The sequence below is a fragment of the Theobroma cacao genome, chromosome 3 (assembly GCF_053813885.1).
Source record: "Theobroma cacao isolate CCN51 chromosome 3, ASM5381388v1, whole genome shotgun sequence".
Taxonomy (NCBI): Eukaryota; Viridiplantae; Streptophyta; class Magnoliopsida; order Malvales; family Malvaceae; genus Theobroma; species Theobroma cacao.
Window position 1 is genome coordinate 5851879 of NC_142641.1, and position 22329 is coordinate 5874207.

Genomic DNA, 22329 nt, shown 5'->3' on the forward strand with positions numbered 1-22329 from the left:
ATTCTCCTTCTCTATCTAATCTCATTATCTTAATTTGCTTCTCGCATTGTCTCTCTACTTTAGCTTTAAATACCTTAAAGGCATCTAATACTTCATTCTAATTATGAAGCAAGTAAAGATACATGTATCATGAATAATCATTTATTAAATAGATAAAGTATTTCTGACCATACAAGTCAATATTTGAATTACAAATATCTATATGTATTGTAACAACCCCACCTCAGTCGCTACCGGCATTCGAGACTTCCAAGGAATTCAGCCAAGTCCCGAACAAGCCTCATTTAAGATTTTCGTTAGATTCATTAAATATACATTCACATATGTAAGCGAAAAATATTAATTGTACTACTGTTTACTCAATTCGAAATAATAACAATTAAATATCAATCATAAGGTCTTAAACCATTCATGCTCATGAGTTTACAACATTTTGCAACATCTAACAATTTCTTTTTGACACAACCCTAGGCAGTAGAGCGACTCAGAGCGGGTTAGGAAATGCCTTTACCTAATCTGCAGTGGACGGTTTGCACCGATGAACACACGCTAGGCTGATCCCTATCTACAAAAAAGGGAAATAAGAAGGGTGTGAATCTCATAGACTCAATGATCATCGGTCCCGTGAGTAGGCGAAGAAGGGAAACAAACATAAAGATGGGATATTTATAAAACCAATAATAGGCGTAGAAAATACACTCCATTCAACTAAGAGATTTTGTTTTTATACCTTACAAGTCTTAAGAATAATAAATCACAAGTAAACATATATGAAAACGGTTATATTTAAGGTACTAAAAAAATCTTTCAATTTTGATATTCAGTCAACAGTAAATCCAATGGCAAGTGTAGAATAAAGAGTCTCAAACATAAAAAAATGCAAAATACTGAGCACCAATAAATATGTAAAATTCACTTGCCATTCAATGGTAAATTTCAAGTGTTAATGCCATACATTGTGTAATAAAAATCCACAAGTGAGCATCATCCTCGAGTAGGTTTAGTATAACCCTTAGGCTTACTCTCTCAGACATCATCACCTACTCGTGGGAACTGTCCACGTTACTATATATAAATAGGGGCTTCAGGTCCCCCTTTACCTACTCGTGCGAATTGCCCACGCCACCCAATATAAATCGAGACTTCAGGTCCCCCTTTACCTACTTGTGGGAACTGCCCACGCCACCCAATATGAATGGAGGCTTCAGGTCCCCCTTTACAATCAAATATTGATAATCAACAATCGCTACTTTGTGCATAAAGACCACACTTAACCTGGTGTGGTAACAGGTCCTACCCAGAGTATCTCAATCACGTTAAAATGAAAATCATTACAATTTAATGCATTTGTAAAACATGACAGATCAAAAGCAATATAATCATAAATTGAATGTTATGCATAATTTATTTCAAAGCATGGCATATCCATCAAATCAACATGCTAAGTGAAATCAATAATAATTTTTTTTTAAATCTCATGAATCAAATAATGACCATTGGCCCAAGCATCCACAAGCTTGCAAGGTATGATTTTGAAGCAAAAAGCTAGTTAAAGGTTTATTTCCCGTAATTAAAACCTTGTAGATATATACTTATATATAATATAAAAAAAACGGATTTAAAATCCTTGATTGCAATCATAAACAACCTAGGGCTTTCTACCAACTCATGCTTTCCACAATTTCGTCAACCATCAAATGTAATATATATGATATATTTACAATGATATAGTTTTTGAAATTTAGCACCCACTCACCTCACAATAGTGGGACACTACTTCGCTATTGGTTTGTGTGTGTATCTAACTATTTTTTCTTTCTTACCTGTTTCTTTCTTTCTCTTTCCAGCTCCTCTTTTTATTTATTTATTTTTTTTCTCTTCCTTTCCTTTCTCCTCTTACTGCGATCTTCCTTTCAGTCGGCGTTTCTCCTTTTTCTTTTTCTTTTTCTTTTTCTTTTTCTTTTTCTTTTTCTTTCTTCCTTTTTCCCCTTTCTCCTCTGACACCGTCGCTGCTCTCCTTTTCTCTTCCTTTTTCTTTTTTTCTCTCTTTTTCTTCTCCTCCGGCACGTCGCTGCTCTCCCTCTCTCTTCCTTCTTCCTTTTCTTCTCTCTTTTTCTTCTCTTCCAACCGGCCTTCCTTCTCTTACACGCGTACAACTAAAATATCGAAGTCGCATTTCAATGTGGTGTCACCATAATATTTAAATATTTACTAACCGCGTTAGCTCGACTTAATAAAATCATGCGGTACAATTACCATCGTTTTTCTCCACAATCCATCCTTACTTCTTCTCCCCCACTTAAATTAGTCTTATACCCTTCTTCCGGATTAATCTTTGTAATTAATAAAATATTAATATTTAATATTATTTTATTCATGAAATAATATTTATTTTAAAATATTCTTTTCGTCCGTAACCGCTCTTCGATACTTAAATTTGCATCAATTATTCCTTCATCTTATTGGGAGGGTTACATTGACTGTTATACAAGGGTACGGGGTGTTACATGTATGATCTCTAATATGTTCGAACTCTTCTTAGCACATTTCTTTGTCTTGTTAGTCTATTTTCCCTTTTTGCAGTCCATGTAAGCATCAAAACCACTAAAATCTAGAGCATTGAGTACTCCATCATTCACTAATCTTTTAATCCTCTTTATGGATATACTTCCCAATCTTCTGTTCACAAAATAGAGGAATTTTTATTCATAACACATCGTTTAATACCAACATTATCATGAGCATGCATTGCATTATAAAAAGGCATTATCTTTTAAATTAATTCGGAAAAGACCAATAGACATTGTACCATTTCCAACGAGATTAGATTTATAAAATAAATTAAAAGATGTATCTGAAAAGTTAAAAGATTAACTAAATGGTACAAATCTTGAAACTAAAATCAAATTTCTAGAGAAACTTGGAATATAAAATGTTCTTTCCAAATTTTAAACAAAACTAGAATCTAAAATCAATCTGCATGTTCTAATTGCATCCACACATGAACACATCTTGTTTCTTAAATAGATGCATTGCTCATTACCCATTGGCTTTCTTTAGTTTAAAAAGCCCTGCAAGGGATTCAAAATATAAATTGTAAAACCAGAATCAATCTACCAAGTGTTATGACAAACATCAACCATATTAGATTCATAACAACTAAGTGAGGTTGGATTCTTCTTAAGCTAAGCCTTAAATTTGACGCAATCCTTCTTCATGTGCCATTTCTTTTTACAGAAAAAACATTTGGATTCCTTCTTGAAGTTAGTTTGGACGGGTATTTTACCTTTTCCTTTTTGTTTGGCTTGCCATTTGTTCTTTCCTTGTGTTGCCATCTGTGCACTTTCGCTTGATTCCACAATCAACTTGCTTTCCTCTTGAACGCACATGGTCAAAAGTTCATTAATTGACCATTTATCCTTATGCATGTTGTAAAAGATTTTGAAAGCTCCATATTGATGTGGAAGAGAATTTAGAATGAAGGGCACAAGGAAAGATTCAAACATCTCAACCTCAAAAGATTTGAGCTAAACCGCAATGTTCTTCATCTACATGATGTGCTCTGCACACTTCTAACACTAGTGAGCTTCATTGATGATAACTTTGGCATTAGAGTGCTGGCTAAGGCCTTATCTGAAGATTCAAATTGATCATCAATAGCCTTCAATAGTTTCTTGGCGTTGTCACGCTCTTTTATTGAACCATGTATACTAACAGAAATTTTTGTCTTTATAAACATCACATTGAGACGATTAGATTGCTCCCATCATTCATAAAGAGCAATTTCAGCCTAAGTGCTAGTATCAGTAGGTGTAAATGGTTCATCCTTCCGAATAGAGTAATCAATGTCCATCCACCCTAATTAGAGAAGAATCCTCTCCTTTCATATTTTATAGTTATCACCATTTAAATCTAGAATATCACATTTGATATTAGAAAAATTCACAGATTATATAACTGCATAAAATAAAAATATATATATTCATGCTTATGTTACAAAAATTGAGGCAAATAAATATATGTCATACTTTACCAATGTAAAAATGTAAATCATGCTTAAAAAATATGAACAAAATAACAAATAAAAAGTGCTTGTGGGCCAAATTTTATTTAAAAGATTCATATACAAACTTCATGATGAAACTATCAAATTATTCACATTTTCTTAATTCCTGTGGGTAAATTAAGAAAAATAATTTGTTAATTCATCCTAATTAACCATACGAATATAATAAAAAAATCCTGTGGTATAAAATTTATCATATTTGAATATGATTAATCACAATTGATGCCATTTTCTACATGTGATCCAAGAATACTTCATATACAATTAGCATAATCAAAGATGATATGGCTAATCTCCAATTAATTAAAGTTATATTGATCACATGACATCCAATTTTATGCATAAAATAATTAACATGCATGTATCCACATATAATAAGTAGACAATAAAAATACATACATTCATCAATTTATGCATAAAATCAAGTACCAAAAATTGCCAAGAAAAAAATTTTGTTTCAAAATGGTAGATTATTTTTATTGGCCTTTTTGTTTTGGGCTAAGGAACATATGTATGTCTTATAAGAATAACTACTGAACTTTGTTAAAGTTAGTTAAAACACTTATGGTCTAGCTTTTTACCAATGTATGGAAGAAGCTCATGTCCAAAACTTATTGAAAGAAAAGAAGCAGGCCCATGACTAAAATTTATTAAAAAAAAAAAAAAAAGCCATGCCCAAAACTTGTTAAAAGAAAAAGAAGTAATACAGTCTGTTGTTTTACTTTTGTTTCATTCATCGTCTTTTACCTCCAGACTAGTTTACTCGATTTGAAATTGAACCTGTTTCATAAACTCGATCACATCTTGGTCATTGGGACTCCATTTTTTATGTTTCAAAAGCCATTTTGCTCAAAATTCAATTTCCTTTAGCTTTCCAATATCATTTTATTAAAAATTTAACTAAACAATTTCAAGTTTATAAAACAAAACTATCTACCATTTTTACATATAAATACAAAAACTCAAACACATCAAGACAGAGGTTGAAAAGACTGATACCAACTAAAAGACATCATAGATGTTTACACATATACAAATTGACAAAATTAACATACAAAAATATTGAAATACGAAATTAGATATTAACCTCCAGCTATTGATTCCCCAAGAATAAGTTTTTCTATATAAGGGCACTTTTAAACTCTAGCAATCTCACTTAGATGTTGTGTATTTAGAAAATACTGAGTTTAGGAACCCATATCTGATTTTCTTATATACATATATATATAAATATTTATATATATATATATATATATTTATATATATCTATATCGTCTTCCTATCAAAGGCGTAATCAAAACAAAGAAAGTGAGTATGTCAAAGTAGTTAACAGAAGGTTAGTAGAGAGTAAGTGATATGCGGACCAGAACTGAACGTGAGTAACTAACATTTCTTACTCTTTCTAAATATTTTCTTTCATAATTGTTCTTTCAAGTTATATTTTTTTCATAACAGTAAGGAAATACTAAAATAGAAAATAGATTTGTTAAAGGAATTACAAACTAATATGACCCAAAAAGAAGGAAAAATTTGGAAGTAAAAAGAAATAAAATAAATTCACTTGTAACAACAATTATTTGACTGTTTAGTGGCAGTCACCTCATCATTAATAGTGATTATTTGTTTTCCACCATGAAGTGTTGTTTCATTTGTTTTAGCTTCTAAACATTTTTGGCTTGTGATCTCATGGATTTTGGTAATCATTCGTAAAAATGCTTCCTCTACATTCACATTTTCCAATGCAGAGGTTTCCATGAAAAATAAACCTTCCGTCTCTGCCAGCTTTCTCCCTTCTTCCTCGCTTACTTCCCTACGTTGATCAGCCAAATCTGATTTATTCCCAACAAGAACCACCACCATATCCAAGTTACCGAATTCTCTTAGCTCATGCATCCATTTCTTCACATTTGTGAACGTTGTTCTCCTACTTATATCATATACTAACAATGCACCCAATGCTCCACGATAGTATGAACTTGTAATGGCTCTAAACCTGTCACCAAAATGACATTTATGTAAATAAATAAGTAAAATATTGAAGATTAATTCTTGTCATAATATCTGAAATGAATGATTTTATTTTAGGTAATACTATTATATTATGCTTATTAGTGACCATATTTTATAGAAGAAGAAGTGTATAGTCAAATTTACAACACAAATATATAAAGATGATTTCTTTTGGGAAGTTATGTATTAATTATTCATTATTATCATTATAATAATTAATTAAAACTTTATTTATTTGACCTCTATCTTTAGATTTTTATTTAATTTTAATGGGGTCAAATTAAGAAAATTGAGAAAAAAAAAATTTACTACTACTTCACACATATATAAACTTAAGTTCAGCAAATATATGATCCTACTCAAATACATGTAGATAGTGATTCCCATTGTTGACACTTCCCAAATGGCAATTAATCTGTAGAATTCTGGGTTCTAGGAGATTAAGTTGGTAATCGAAGGTTGAATTTGGAAGCTGGGTTTATGGTTTTGTTGGTATTTTGGGTCCAAGTGGCAGATCAAGACAGTTTTTATCAACATAATTAAGCTATACAAAATCACATTTTCAACTTCTAACATGTCTCTAATTTTAATTTTGGCATAATATATAAATAAACCCCTAACCATTTAGAACAATTCAAATAAATCTTTATATTTTTACTGGATTCAATCAAGCCCTTATATTTTTACTTTGGGCCAAATAAGCTATTATACTTTTATTTTGAGTCAAATAAGTCCTTATAATTAATTATTGACTTAGTCAAAATGTCATTTGTTATTTTATATCACGTGACGTTGATATAAAATATTAAAATATTATAATTGATGATGATATAACAAGCTAATATATCATAATTGATAATAGCGTGTCATGCAAATTTGACACGATAACATGACCATGTGACATTTTTCACTTTCCAACATCAATACCATGCTAGTGCCATGTGGATATAAAATGACCAATGTCATTTTTACTAATAGCAATTAGTCAATCATTAGTTATATAGGCTTATTTGACATGACATATTCTTGTACAGTTTAGGAACTTATTTGAGTATTATGCCTTTAATTTTTGATATTATAAAAATAATTTTTTTCAAAAATAATTAAATCATATAAAATGAAAAAAAAAAGTGAATTAAGTCATTTACTATTTTTAAATTATTTTATATAAAGAAATTAACATCTTACTGGAAAAAATATTAATAATTTTTTATTGATTGATATATTTAATTTTTATCTTCATTGCATTGATTATTAACCGTGATTCACCATAATTATGATTATGGCTTACAATGTACAAATTGAACCATAAATCCATAAGAGGTGTTAATTAGTTCTCAAATATTAGAATTTTATTGAGATATAAAAACTAAGTATTTGAAAATTTTAATATAAATAATATTTATTTCTCTCTTTAACTAATTTTAAAAATTAAGATTTATTCTATGAAATTTAAATGATATGTAAAACAATTTTTTTCCATGTGACATGAAAAAACATTTTCTAATCTAGTGTTCTTCCAGTTGAATTTGAAGTCATTATCTTCGATGACTATCTAATATATCAATTTAAGGTGAAATAAAATAAATGTTTAAAAATAGGTGCACAACTAATTTTATTGAATTATTGTCAATTATTTTTCTAGTTTAGGAATTAATTTTTCCTTTCAATTTTGTTATTATCTATTCTAATTCTTTATTTTATTATTTCATAAGAGTGAAAAAAAAAGAAGAAAAATTATAAAACAACCTTTATATATTCATAATTGAAGAAAATGAATTTAATTATAATAATAGAATTTTTTGTACTTCTTTTACTCATAATTAAGAAAGACAATTGTAAAAGATCTAAGAGTAAAGCAAAGAAATTTTAAGAGATAATTTACAGTCAATAAATATTAGAAGACTAATAGTTTGCGATGTATTCACTATTTTTAATAAAATTAATATTTTAAAATACAAAATTATACTCAATTTAATTTTGTATCACTTCGGATTAGATTTTCGGATGGTTCAAGTTCAAGTTGTTGGTTTTGTTATAAAATCGGATTAAGTCGAATTTAAGTTGTTAACTTTCGATCAAATCGAATTGAGTTAAGTTTCACAGATTTTTTGAGTCCGGATCAACTTTGACAATTCTATGTTGGACTATTCTTTTTATTTGGGTTTAAATGCTACAGTACATAAATAAATAAGTATAATGACTTATAGTTAGTGACTTTTTTTTCTATAAATAAATTTACTAAACTACAACATTATATTCCTCATCTATTCCAAGTTATAATAAAAAAAAAGGGCCTATATTTATCATTATTAAAATATACAATTGTTTACCATAAATATCATTATTTACCTATAAGTCAAATGGTAACCATTTCTAGAGTCTCTCTTCATGAACATGATAAATTACAAAAATGTCTTGTAAATGCCATTAATCCAAGAATGTTTCCTAACCAAGAGCTTTTTTATATAAACTAAAAAATGGGCTGATTGATTGCTTAAAAAAATTCAAGATTGGATAACACCAAGACAGGCTATCGATAAAGATTGAACCCAAAATCATTTCCTTACCAATGTACAAAAAATATCTTATCCTTCAAGAATGTTTCCTAACCAAGAGCTTTTTTTTTTTGTCAAAAAAATGGGCTAATTGGTGGCTCTAAAAATTCAAAGATTATCTCTCTCTCACTAAATAGCACTAAGACAAATTACCAATAAAAATTGACTTTAAACCATACAATTTTGGATAAACCTTGTTAACATAATATTTAAATGATACGAAGTTAAGCCATTAGGTTTCGTATATTAATTGTGTCGACATGTTTAAGACAAGACAATTATACGATTTGATGGTTAAACTTGCTTAACCAATTTAAGACCCATTTAGTAAATCAAGTTACCATGTTAACCTATATAACTTGACCTATATAATTAGTTTATGCGCTTGTTTAATATAAGTATTTAAAAGATTATTTTAATCTTCTTAAAATTATTTTAAACAATTAATTTTAGAGGTATTTTCTTAATTTTGTAAGGGTAATAAGATAGCTACCTAAGAAAACCCTAATTTTCTTGATTTTCAAAAAATGACCTCCAAAATAATAAAAAAAAAAAAATCAAAGTTTCTTCTTCGATCCTATTTGGATTATGGATATAATTTGAATTTTATTATGAGTCTCCAATGTTGATGTTGATACTGATTTTTATTAATTATTATGTTTATGTTGATATTGATGGATTTATTTGCAGATTTTTAACATGCTTGATAAAATATTATTATTTTGTCATAGTTATTTTAAGATTATTAGGTTTAAATTTTTATAATGAAGTTATATGTGTTATAAATAAAAAAAATCAAAATTTAAATTGTCTCGTGTCATATAAAATGTAATTTGACATATTTATTAAATATGTTATTCATGTCATGCTTTGCCATATAACACATTTAATAAACATATTTGTATATATACTTGGATCTTAACATTATTAATTAATCATATAGTATTCATATTTTTTTATATAATTGTTAATACTTTGTGTTTATATAACATAATTAAGTCACACAAATATGAATTATTACTATGTCTACTTACTCTAAACAAACTTCTCAGTCAATGGCTATTTGACTTAGAGAAGAATTACCAAATACCAACCACCTCCTAACAACAACGAAAAATGTCAAATCTTGATTTTAAAGTCCTCAAAAGTAGGGCTATAGTGGGGTTAAATCTCATTTGGAATTGGGTTAGGAAAGCTTGCCAAAGGGGAAAAAATGTACACGACCTTGCAACAACCAAAAAGAAATGGCCCATTTTGCCACTTGGATGCAACCACAAAAGTTTCTCATTCATCATCAACTTTGCTGGTTAGATGAGAGCAGGCTTTCAACTTGGTGACTCACAAGATCAATGGCAGAACAACTCAGAAGCGAGTTTCGAAGCTGACAGCAAGTTTGGATTTAGGCTAAAAACTCATCGACCCTTTTCCAGAATTCGCCACTGGATATAGAATTTTCATTCAGTTTAACTGATTGGGATTAAATTAGAGATAATTCTCTTACAAAATTTTGGGTCCCACCAGTATTTAAAAATGCTTGCTTCCACTATCTATAAACAATGCCTTTATTTTCTTTTCCCCCTGTTAAGATCAAAACCCTCCTACAGTTAATTGATACACATGGTTCATCAGGTTGCTGGGAAGATGTTCATGTGATTTGTCTGAGTTTAACTCACAAGTTCATGATCTACATGAAACGAAAGGTGTGAAAGAATTTTCATTTAGATTTTTCTCCTAGTAAAGAAAAAGTTAAGAAGTTGGTTTAACTGAGTCAGAGAGTTTAGACAGGTCCTGCTTGGGCTGAATTTCAGTGAGTTCAATCAATCAATCAACATTCATCTTCTTAAACAAGCTTATGATCATAGGCTGAATACAATAATAATAACTGACCAAGTTCAATAAGCAGTATTCTTCCTTTAAAACTTGTGCTTTATCCATCAAAACTCAAGGGTCATCTCATATTTATATTAGCTAACTAGCTGATCTTATAAATTCATAGCTTCAGCAAGGATTCAAAGGATTTCAAGAAGATTATGATGGGGGAATAGTAAAGATGGTACTGTTAAAGAAGATGAGAGGGCTTTACCTTTCTTGGCCGGCGGTGTCCCAAATTTGAGCCTTGATGATTTTGTCACCAATCTTAACATTCCGGTAAGCGAATTCAACTCCTATAGTTGGCTTGGAATCCAATCGAAATTCATCTGTTGCAAACCTGGAGAGGAGATTTGATTTCCCGACTGCAGAATCACCAATCAGAACAGCCTTAAACAGGTAATCACACTCTTCATCATATGAATCAGCCATGCAATCAGCAGAAGTCGATCACAAGAGAAAAGATAAAGAAAAAAAGCTTTAAAAGAAAGCACAAAGCAAAGGGTGCAGAAAAGAAACTCAAGAAACCAAGATGTTTGAGAACAATTAATTAAGGTATGCCTAGTCGATGCATCTGGCTCCAAATCTAGTACGCCTGTTACTTTGTCTGGTATTTGCTTTGGAGGGTATTGAGTGTTTACATGTGAAAACATATATATAAAAAAAGACATGATTGGCTGTTCCTTGATGTTGATTATCATTAACAATAGCAATACATACCAAGGAAACCTCCCCTTTTATGATCCCTCTTTCCATAGTGGTAATCAATTTTCCCAAAGAAATTGATCTCATTAGTTATTGGGCCTTAATCTCCCTCTTTGTGACATCATGGTTATTGTATCAGGAGGCTAATTCTATATTCCAAAAAATTTGTTAAAGAAATAATGCTTAATCATTTCGGGTTTTCCTTTCTTTCTTTTGATCCTTTTCATTTTCCAATTTCCATCTGCAATTTTAAGGTATTGGATGTTGATGATGGAAACTCATTCGGTGACACCAACCCAAAGCTGTCCTCAATTCTATAAAGAAAATAAAACAAAATAAATTAAAAAAATCAAATAGCAAATAAATCAACAAAAAACCTAAACTCACACCTTTTTGTGGTTAAAAGAACTTCCTTGGTACTTAAGCAATTATTATGTTCATTAATTGATGGGTGAGTTGTACGATATGAACATGATGGGACCATTAATTTTAATTTTCTTGAAAATTTTGGGTCCGGATTAGATTGCATGGAGAATAAAGATATAATAATAACCTTTCTATATAAAAAAGAAAAAATAGCTAAAGATATTTGTATATAGTTTGGTAAAATAAAGAAAAAATTAAGGTTCCATTTGATTAATAATTTTATTTTTTATTTTTATGTAAAAAATTAAAAGTAATAAACAAATGTGAACTAAGAAAGGAATATAGGAAAGGGTAAATCCATAATGGAATGGGTAATGTAGCCTCAAGTGCATAGACATTCACGGGACTGGTTAAAACTCGAAGCCTGCAAAAGTCAAATAAAGAGATAGCTATGGCCGGCTCTAACTAGGTCATTGCTCTTTATTTAATTCATTGAAAAGGAAAGCAAAATATTTTGACCAAAAAGGAAAAAAAAAAAAAGACAAAATGAATGAACATAGAGAAAAAGAGAAAAATGGGAAAACAAAAGTTTTTCAGTTTTTTTTTTAAGACATAATGTGTTAAAAACCTCTTATATTATTTTAAAATACTTAAATAATTTTTTATTTTTTATTATGTTCAATCAAATATTTATATTTTTTATTTTAAAATAAAATAAACTTTTATAATTAATAGTAAATTAATTATTATCAATTAAAATATCATTTATTATTTTTATATCACGTGACGTTAATATTAAAAATAAAAATATTATGTGTTCATGTTATTGTACCACATCAGTACGTCACGTTATCATTTACCATTGCATGTCAATATATTATATCAAAATCATATTATATAAAACAATTAGTCAACTATTTGTCATAAAAATCTATTAAATTTAAAATAAAATTATAAATACTTGATTGAACACAATAAAAGACTAAAAATTTATTTGAATTTATTAAATAATGTAAGAACTATTTTAATTATTATACTTATTTTTCGTTATTTATTTTTCCATTTACAGGAAATGAAATTTAAGGATTTTATTTAAATATTTTTTATGCAGGGTATAAAGATGGGTAGAATATGCTACCACTTAAAACAAAAAACTTTTTGCCTTTTTTATTATAAATAATAAAGAAATTGAATTCCTTTTATATCTTCAATTATTATTTATTTCTGCTGTCTTCTTTTCCGGTCTCTTCTTCATGATGCACCAAGCATAAAGCCAAAGCTGCATGCGCAATCCCGTGAATATTTTATTTTTTATTTATATATGAAGTGGATAAGTTATTTTTAACTCAGAATTTTCAATTGCTAGGAGTGAGTTCAAACGGGCGAACTCAACTGAGTTGACTTAAGGAAGTGCCAACTGAAAACTATTAATTGGTCTCACACTTACTTTAAACAAAATCGAAGTGCAATTATGAGTAAAGCATCAAAACAAGATATTGATTCAACTTCATGTCTGCAGCAATGTAGGCATACAGTCATTATGGGAACGTGAACCTCTATCATCATCTACCTTTCCTCAATTTTTCTTTAATCATTTGAAAATAAGATAGTTGGATAGTTTTCAAGCAACCATTTGAAGATTTTATTTTTAATCTTATTTTCACAACAAAAGTGTGCATATCAAATGATGTATTAAAAAACTTTTGATTTACTTACTAACTAATAAATTAATATAAATTTTATATTCATTTTATGAATAAAAAAATACTAACTCTACACATCTCGAGTTGATAAAAATGACCATATATTTTCATGGTACTCACAAAAAACATTGAACCCAGACTCCTAAATTAGTTTAATACTAATATTACGAATTTCACTTTAGTTTGGGTTTATAAGGAATTTTTTTTACTTGATAAACATGTCTTTTAGATTGAAAGTACAAGTCTTGTACTAGATTTTATTCAAATCTTTACTAAAGTGGGGTCCCATGAGAGATATTAAGATTGTGATAGGCTCGAACAAAGGGGAATCTCTCTCTTTTATGAATGAAAGAACTCATACAACGATAATATTGCATAATTGGGTAAAGTAGAATATTATGAATCTTATATTAGTTAAAATGAAATGGAGTAAATGTTATGAATCTCACGTCAATAAGAAATTAAATGAGTTTTGAGATTATAAGTAAATATCTTCCACTACTTGATAGGTATATTTTTTGAATTAAAAATATAGGCTTGTAACATTAAGCCATTAATATATAGATTAAAAGAAAAAGATTTTGCTTTTACTTAAATGTACTATGCCCAAACTACTTTAATTGGGCTTCAAATTACAATCCACAAATGTTCTACTTTGAAAACTGTAGGGCTGATAAGCCCATATTCTATAGTTTAGGCCTTAAAAGGATAGCAAAAAGGTGTTTGTTTATTGATATGAGTATGCTATGATATCTTATTAGTATTAGAAAATAATTGAAAAAAGGCTAACTTTAAAAGACTCACATCACATGAGTCACATCCCCAGCCCTACCCTACGTTTGGTTGTTGAACACTTTATAGTATTATCCCATTGTACAAACTTTCTGTTGATGCTTCCACGAGCCATAAGTAGGTACAAGCCAAAGGGCAAGCACTTCATCAAGACCCAAAACAGACACCCCATTACCAAAACTCTGAATCTTGCCAAAACTACACCATTCGAGCCAAGCATTGATGTGATAGCTTTTTTTTCTCCTTCAAGACGATGGGATTGCGGTGGAGGCAACAAGTCACATCGGCCGCATTTGCCTTTGATATACTTAGATGCTGGACCACTGGCTGTCCGTGAACGAAAAAACTCCTTTGATAGTCATGGGGTCACGGCTCCAGGACCACTCCGAAGCCAGACTCACCGCTGGTTCGTTCGTCTAAGCTTGTAGTTGTAGGTAGGTTGATTCTTTTAAGTGGAGGGAATTTAATATATTTCCTGAAAAATATCTATTATGGTTTTTTCTGTTGCTTTTTGTACGTTGCATGTCACTATTAAATCCCCTTACTCATAAATATTATTAAATTATAATAAAAGGTATATCTTTTATTTTACTGAAAATATTGTTAAATATTATAAAGGCTAATTTTATCTTGTGACATCAATTGTAATTGTTAGATTATAATAAAGGGTATTTTGTATTTTGGTGAAAATATTATTAAATTATTATAAAAGGAAATTTCATCTTTTGACATAATATTATTAAATTATAATAAAGGGTGTTTTTAGTATTTTGGTAAACATATTATCAAATTATCATAAAAGGTGGAGACTCTGTTTCTGTGAAATTGTCTTACTTTTTTTAAAAAAAAACATAAGATAATTTTCATAAATTAATAGATTTAATTCTATTGACTTGAAAATTTGTTACGTCTATTTTTATACATTTTCCCATTCAAATAAAGAAAAATATTTTTGAAAAACATTTTTCGTTCTTTCCAAATAAAACACATAATAATAAAATATGCTTATAAGCAACAATTTTGCTTCAGAAGGAAAAGATAAAATTAAAGCAACATTTTTATGAATGTGGTTATGTTCTATTCTTTCGCAACGTATATGGTGATATTTATTGTATATATTTCAAAAATCTTATTTATTAAGATGTTTTTGACAATTTTACTAACATTTATTATAAATTTTGCTATATTGTTAGTTTTCCCAACAATTTTAGTGACGTTTATAAAAAAATTGTCATCTTCATATAGCACTTAGATACAATCATCGTACTTTTTGAAACGTTTGCTTTGTCATTTTCAAGGAATGTAGTAATTGCTATTTCAAAACCCTTTTTTGTTAAAAAAAAAAAAAAGAAGAGAAAAGCTAAATTCATTGATATTAATTTGAACAATTTATAAATTATATCTCCTTGAAATTACTATAAAATAATCATTCAAATAAAATTGGTTGTCAATAAATTAATATGAATTTCAATATATCAATAACAATAACATTATTTTTCACATTTATTTGTTAAGGTAGTGAAATTAAGATTAATTAAAAAAAATACATATTTGATTTAATGATAAGTGCATATATTATCTTCTTTAAGAGTTCATTTATTTTCCTTTCTAATAATAATTAAAAAAAAAACAATAGAACGGGTAAGCTCAATCTGTGATAAAGGTAGATGTATTTTTGCTCAATATAAGTGAATTTTTTGTGTCAAATAAAAATTAATATAGTTACTTAACCTACTTAGCATATATATATAAAATCAGGCTTGGCTTTTGATGTGCTTCGTCTCAATTTTTAGTTTTCTCATTAGTATGTAAGGGTGAGAAAAATCACACCGAATTGAAAAAATCAATTGAATCAAAATTAGTTCGGTTTTTCAATTTGGTTATAACGGTATTGGGAGAGTTCGGTTACTTTGAGATATTCAACCGAATAGACTAAACTAACCAAACTAGTATATATTAAAAATGCAATATTATACATTTATTAGCATATTAAGGGTACAATAGAAATTTAAAAGCTTTGGATTCTTTTCATGTTCATGTTTTCACGCTTGTAAGGATGTAAATAGGTAAAGTATCCATTATTTTTTAGATACCAGAACTTGAAAACATTTAGATATCAAGTATTCAAATCTGATTAAAATTACAAAATACTATCCAAAATCTAATTGTGGAACTCTGATTTTCAATACAAAGGCAAAATGGTAAATTCATAGTGAGTTTGCAAAATATTTTATTTAACCAAATATTGAATTAATTCTGCTTAAAAAGCCCATATTCCTAAACTATTAAAATGTTTGAAAGAAAGAAGAGAGAAAAAAAAAATAAGAATGGGTATGATTTGAACTAAGGGCAAAATAGTCTTTTCCTTGATGAATATTCCTATAATCAAATTTCTAAGTTTAATTTTCTAGAAAACCATATTTTAAAGGTTTATAAAATACAGTTTGAAAGGAAAAAAGAGAAAGAACACAAAATGAGCATTTTACTCCAACCAAACACCCACTTAATGTTTTGTTTCATAATATAATCTGTTTTATTGAAAATGATGTTTTTGAATAAAATTGAGATCCAATTATGGGATTTTGAAATGCTAGGAATTATTTGGACTATAATCATTTATAGAAAATGTAAAAGAAAATAATATATTGTTTTGTGACTTTTTCATATATAACTGAAGCTTATATTTGATATGCCCATTTGAATTTGGCCAATGGGAGTTTGACTCGTTTGATTTAGCAGTAGGAATTTAGAGGAAGGGTATTTATCTCCTCCAATCAAAAACTCAAGAAAAAAAAAATAGATTTACCCTTAGCCGATCCAATTCTTGTTTCCCTATAGATTTTTTAGATTTTGTTTTCAAATTTTTTATTTTTTATTTTTTGATTTTGTTTTTTTTTTTTTTTATATTTTCCATAATGTTGGACCTATTGCAATTTGGACTGTCCAAGTCCAAGACCTCATTGGTCCATTGAACCATAATCAATCTAATTAAACCCAAATAAAATAAATTGAAAAAATTTAAAACTAAAATCAAACTAATTATCAAGAATGACTTAACCCAACTTACTCTCGAAATTTGCATTATACAAATGATTTTAGGCAAAATTGGTGTCTACATATTCAGTTCGTTAGTTTTTGTATTTTTATGTAATTAATAAAAAATTAAATATTAAAATGTATAAAAATTAAAATGTCGACTATAAAGACATGCTGATAAATGTTTTAGTATGTGTTTTTAGTAATATTTACAAATGTTACAATATAAAACCTATTTTGATGTTAAGTATAATTTATTAATATTTTTAATATCGTAATAATAATGAATAAATTGTTTCATTGGTAACAGATATAGATGTCGGAATGACATCTCTTTTATAATTATTAAAAAAGTTTGAAAATAATACCTTTCGTTACATTTTAAAATGTAAGCAAAAAATGTTAGAAATAATAGGTATTGAAGTTCAATGATAATATTGCATGGCATGCTACCAACGGTGAATACGACATTTAATCATTGCTTTCCAAAATTTTGGAAGAGATCTATTCCAATGGCTTTTTGTTATTGTTGGCAAACATATGAAAAATACCGTAATAAAGGTTTTTTATTTTAATTTTTGTATAAGTGTCAAGTCTAGATTTAAAAAATGAAAAAATAAAGTTATGAAATAAGAAAAAAATCACTTTTCTTTATACAACTTGTGTCAACAGACTACCACGCGATTGGCACATGATAGCAGAAATTTGAGAAGCACATGCAAGTGGTTGAAGAATCTAGAGGTAGTTACAACAAGTAAAGAGCATGTGCTTGAAGAGTTTGTTACTTAAGGTTATTCTATTATTAATTGATTAAGATGATGATTAGCTGTAATTCATATAAGATTAGAGATATGTACATATAGTTTCTCGAATTTTGTAAACAACATTAATTGAGTTTAATACAATCAGTAGTCAAAATTCCCAAATTTGTCAATCTTTCACACTCTAAAATTAATATGGTATCAAAGCAGGTCTTGATGATTCTTGTCAAGAATTTGTTTGGAATTCAATAAATTCAAATCCTCATCCCAATTGAACTAAGAAATTGAAACCCTAAACAAGTCTCTTCTTGCAATCATGGAGAATTCATCTCGATTTGTTATCTTTTCAACATATAAAAAACACCCACTAACCTTATATTCTTCATTATTCACACCATGGATCTATTTCAATTAACCTTAAACTCACTTCCATAAACTACACTTCATGGAGTCAATCTTTCAATTAGCATTGCTAATTAGAAATAAATTGTGATTTCTAAATGGTTCAATCACAGAATTGAGAACCATAGACGATTTGTACATCGGTGGACCATCTACAATAATCTTATTATTGCCTAGTTGTTAAAATCTATCTCACCACAGAAGTTGCAACAACCTTTTATATGAATTCTATTGCTCAAATTTGGGAAACACTTAAGAAGAGATTTGCACAACTTGATGATGTTAGAACCTGTAGTTTGTAGTATTCACTACATAACATCAATCAAGTTACTAGGTCAGTAGATAAGTATTTCACCAAATTGAATGGTATATGGGAAGAATTGAGAAATCATGGACTCTTGCCTCATTGCACTCGTGGAATTTGCAATAGGGAATGTTTTCAAAATTTTGTTTAATCTATATAAAAAAGATTGTATGTTTAGGTTTTTAAATTGGTTGAATGAGTCTTACTCGGGATTGAGATCCCATACAATAATGCTAAGACCTTTCTTAGTTTAAATGAAGCATATAATCTGGTTTTGATAGAGAAGTCTTAAAAAGCTTTGCATAATTAAAGTCAAACATTGATTGAAGCCTCTGTAATGGTAGCTTTGATTGTGGGAAGAAAAAAAAAAACAACAAAAGTGATCTGGTTTGTAATTTTTGAGAAAAATGAGTCATTTAAAAGAAAAATGTTGTAGGATCATTGGATTTCATACTAACTTCGAATTCACAAGAAGCAAGAATGCTTTCATGACGAACACATATTATGACCATAATGAAGAATTGCCTACTAATCCCATGTCTCAACGCCCACTTATCGAGCACAAAACTCATAAACTTATGGCTTTAATCAGTGATCATGGATTAGGAATTAAAGATGAAAAACTACTTACATCAAGCAACCCTCAATTAAGACCTTCCTTAATTAATTCCACTATTGCAATAATCATATCTACATCTTTTTTATTCTAATGATCAAAATATTGTTACTCGGCAATCTCTAATTGATACCATGTCTCTAATAAATCATAACTCTTGGATAATTGATGCTATGGCTACAAATCTCTAGTTTATTCATTGGCATTTTTCATAATTTTCAGAAAAGTTAATAACATATATGTTCAAATACCTAATAATTCTGGAACTATAGTCACATATTTAGGTTTTATTAAGCTGACAACAATTATGATTCTTTATGATGTACTTTATATTTCTTCTTTCAAGTTTATTGGTCCCAAAAAGAGTGCTAAAAGGGGGTGAATAACACTTAAAAATATTTTTTAAGATAGCTCTTGAAATTTAAAATATGTTTGGAAGATTTAAGATAGACGGTTGAGAACTTGCGTAGATTAGTAAGCACCAAGTAAAAAAAGGTTAAGAGAAGTGGACAAAACACAATATTTATAGTAGTTTGATCCATTTGACCAACTTCCACTACCTTGATCTTCCCAATCAATGATTTTCAACCCAACTTCACTAAAACCAACAAAATTAACAACTTTCACCAAGCTTTTTACAAGGTGAGCTTTTAACCCAAGTTCATTACAACAAGTCCTAAGCTTACTATAACTTAGACTACCCCTTAGAGTGTCTTACACACTCTAAGTAAATAAGAAATAGAAGATAAAATGAGGTACAAATGATCACTTAACTAATCTACGTTGTACGAGCTTCAGTATAAACACTTTCTCAAAAATAGGAGTAGAATACAAGTGTAAAAAGAAGGGTTTTGGTCTTTTAAGCTCAAAATCACTCTTGGTAGCTTTTCTCTATAATTTTTGACTGTTGGAGAGGTTTTGAATACTTATGAGACTGATTCTATCCATTAGAGACAGTTTCTAGCTGTTATTTTATCTTCTAGCGGTTAAATTCAAATGTGCAGTTAAAGTTTCGTTAACTGGTTATGACAGACTCTAACCGATTACAGCTTCTCTACCTTGCATTGTCTAGCAACTCTGTTCACTGTGTTAACCAATTAAAGAAATTCTAACCGATTAGAAACTTTCTGTTTTCATTTTTCTCTACAAAGCAAGTTTCCTTTAATTGGTAGCTTTCCCTCTAATTGATTGAGGTTCACTTTTTTCAATCTTAACCGATTAAAATCAATTTTAACTAATAAAAAAATCTTCGAATTTGCATTTTTTCATTTTCGCTCCCTTCAACTGTCATCCTTATTTCAAACTTGGATTTTGCTTCTTAAAGGTACTAAGTTCTTGTGCTCTAATCGATTATGCAAATTCCTTAATCAATTAGCATGCCTCTGTTTTCAACTTCCAGCACCTTCTTAATCAGTTAAGTCTAGTACTAATTGATTAAGGTTTTTCTATCTTACCTTAACCCAACGCCCAATCATGCCTTAACTGGTTAAGACTCCATGTTAATCAGTTAACAACATGTTGTCTTCACCAACTCTTTTCTTCTTTGTTTCTTTAACTGATTAACCAATCTTGTAATTAAGTAAGCTTTTTTACTTGCTTCCAATCAACATATATATTAAGGGTTTTAAACTTTACCCTGCACACTTAAATAGAGTAATTAGAAATCAATGAATGGAAATGTTTTGTTATCATAAAAAATATATGGAGTCAACATTCTCTATTTGTTTTAATGATGACAAAACACTCATAGATTAAGAGTGTAATGTCTCTGTATTCTTTATATGTATGTGCAGTTGAGGGATTACTCTCCCTTAATCTATGCTCCCCTTTAATATGTGCATACCTAGAAAAAAGATTTCAAGATTCTCAACCAAAATAAAATGTTAATCACATATGTGTAAAGATTTATGAATAATCATCAACAATGGATATAACATGCCCAATATAGCAATTTGTTCAAAAACAAACACATAACAACAAAAACAATAACAAATAAACACATTATATTACATCTTATTTCTTCTCCTATCTTCTCCCTCTTTTTGTCAGCATTACAAAATATATTCAAAACTCAACTCCCCTTTAATAAGGGTGATGCAAGTAAAATTTATGAGCACAAGTACCACAAGCATTTCAAGACAATTATAAGCTAGATTTCAAGAAAATTAAGCATTCAAGTATAGCAGTTCGTTAAATCAAACACAACAATTCTTTGTTCTTTCTCCCTTTTTTTGTCGTTAACAAAAAAAGGGATTAAGAGTAAAACAAGGTTAATTCAAACGCTCCCCCTTTAAACAAATTAAGAAACCAATAAGTTTCCAACTATTAAAACACCAACTGTTAGGAGAGAATTCATAAGCCTAAAATAAATGAGTATTTAAGTAGATATTCAACAAGTTCATCTAATACTCAAGTATTTATGGAACTAGATGAGTATGAGCATTTAAATAGATATTCAATATTTACATTAAATACTCATATTTTCAAGAAATATTTGCAAAGTAGTTCCTAGGCATGTTTAAGGTATCATTAGTCATCCAACATCATTCTCAATAATCATAAAGTATTATCAATAATTTTCTAATTCATATATGAAAATAGCAATTCAAGGAAAAAAAATATCATTAATAAGCATTCTTAATTACCATAAAATATTTTTTTAGCAAGCAGTCCAAGAAATATTCTCTAAATCATGAATGAAACTATCAATTTAGGGAGAATGTTTACATCAAGAAAATATCATTAACAGTGAAGTATTACCAATGCATTTTGCACTTATTGCAATCATGTAAGAGAATATTATGATCAAGTAAGCACAAGCATGATTACAAGAAATAAAATGGTTATCTACATTAATCATGAATCTAATTTGTTTAACGAAATGCAAGCATGATTTTAGTTTCATAAGAATAAACATATACCATTCAAAAATATGCAAACATTGAACTTTAATGTGGTATATGCTATTTCTCAATAATTCTCATAATTTATGAGTGTGGAATATTGAAAATAAAGCACTCAATTCATGAGTATATCAATAGTGAACATTCAACCATCAATAAATACCAATTGTCAAGATTCAAGAAAGAGATATTAAATCAAAGCACATTAGGCATTCATTGTTAACTAAAGCTATAGGCC

At 28.7% G+C, this 22329-nt stretch overlaps 1 protein-coding gene and 1 pseudogene across 1 annotated transcript; both read right to left on the bottom strand.

Annotated features, from left to right (window-relative positions):
* Positions 1-3039: 3039 nt before the first annotated feature.
* Positions 3040-3925, bottom strand: LOC148763523 (uncharacterized; annotated as a pseudogene).
* Positions 3926-5521: 1596 nt separating this feature from the next.
* LOC18604318 (ras-related protein RABA6a) lies at positions 5522-11170 on the bottom strand. The gene is made up of 2 exons (XM_018116754.2): positions 10718-11170; positions 5522-6059 (listed from the first exon to the last, which is right to left on the bottom strand). Exons 1-2 carry the CDS (start codon positions 10933-10935, stop codon positions 5624-5626), a joined length of 654 nt encoding a protein of 217 aa, XP_017972243.1. The 5' UTR covers positions 10936-11170; the 3' UTR covers positions 5522-5623.
* Between the last annotated feature and the right edge of the window lie 11159 nt (positions 11171-22329).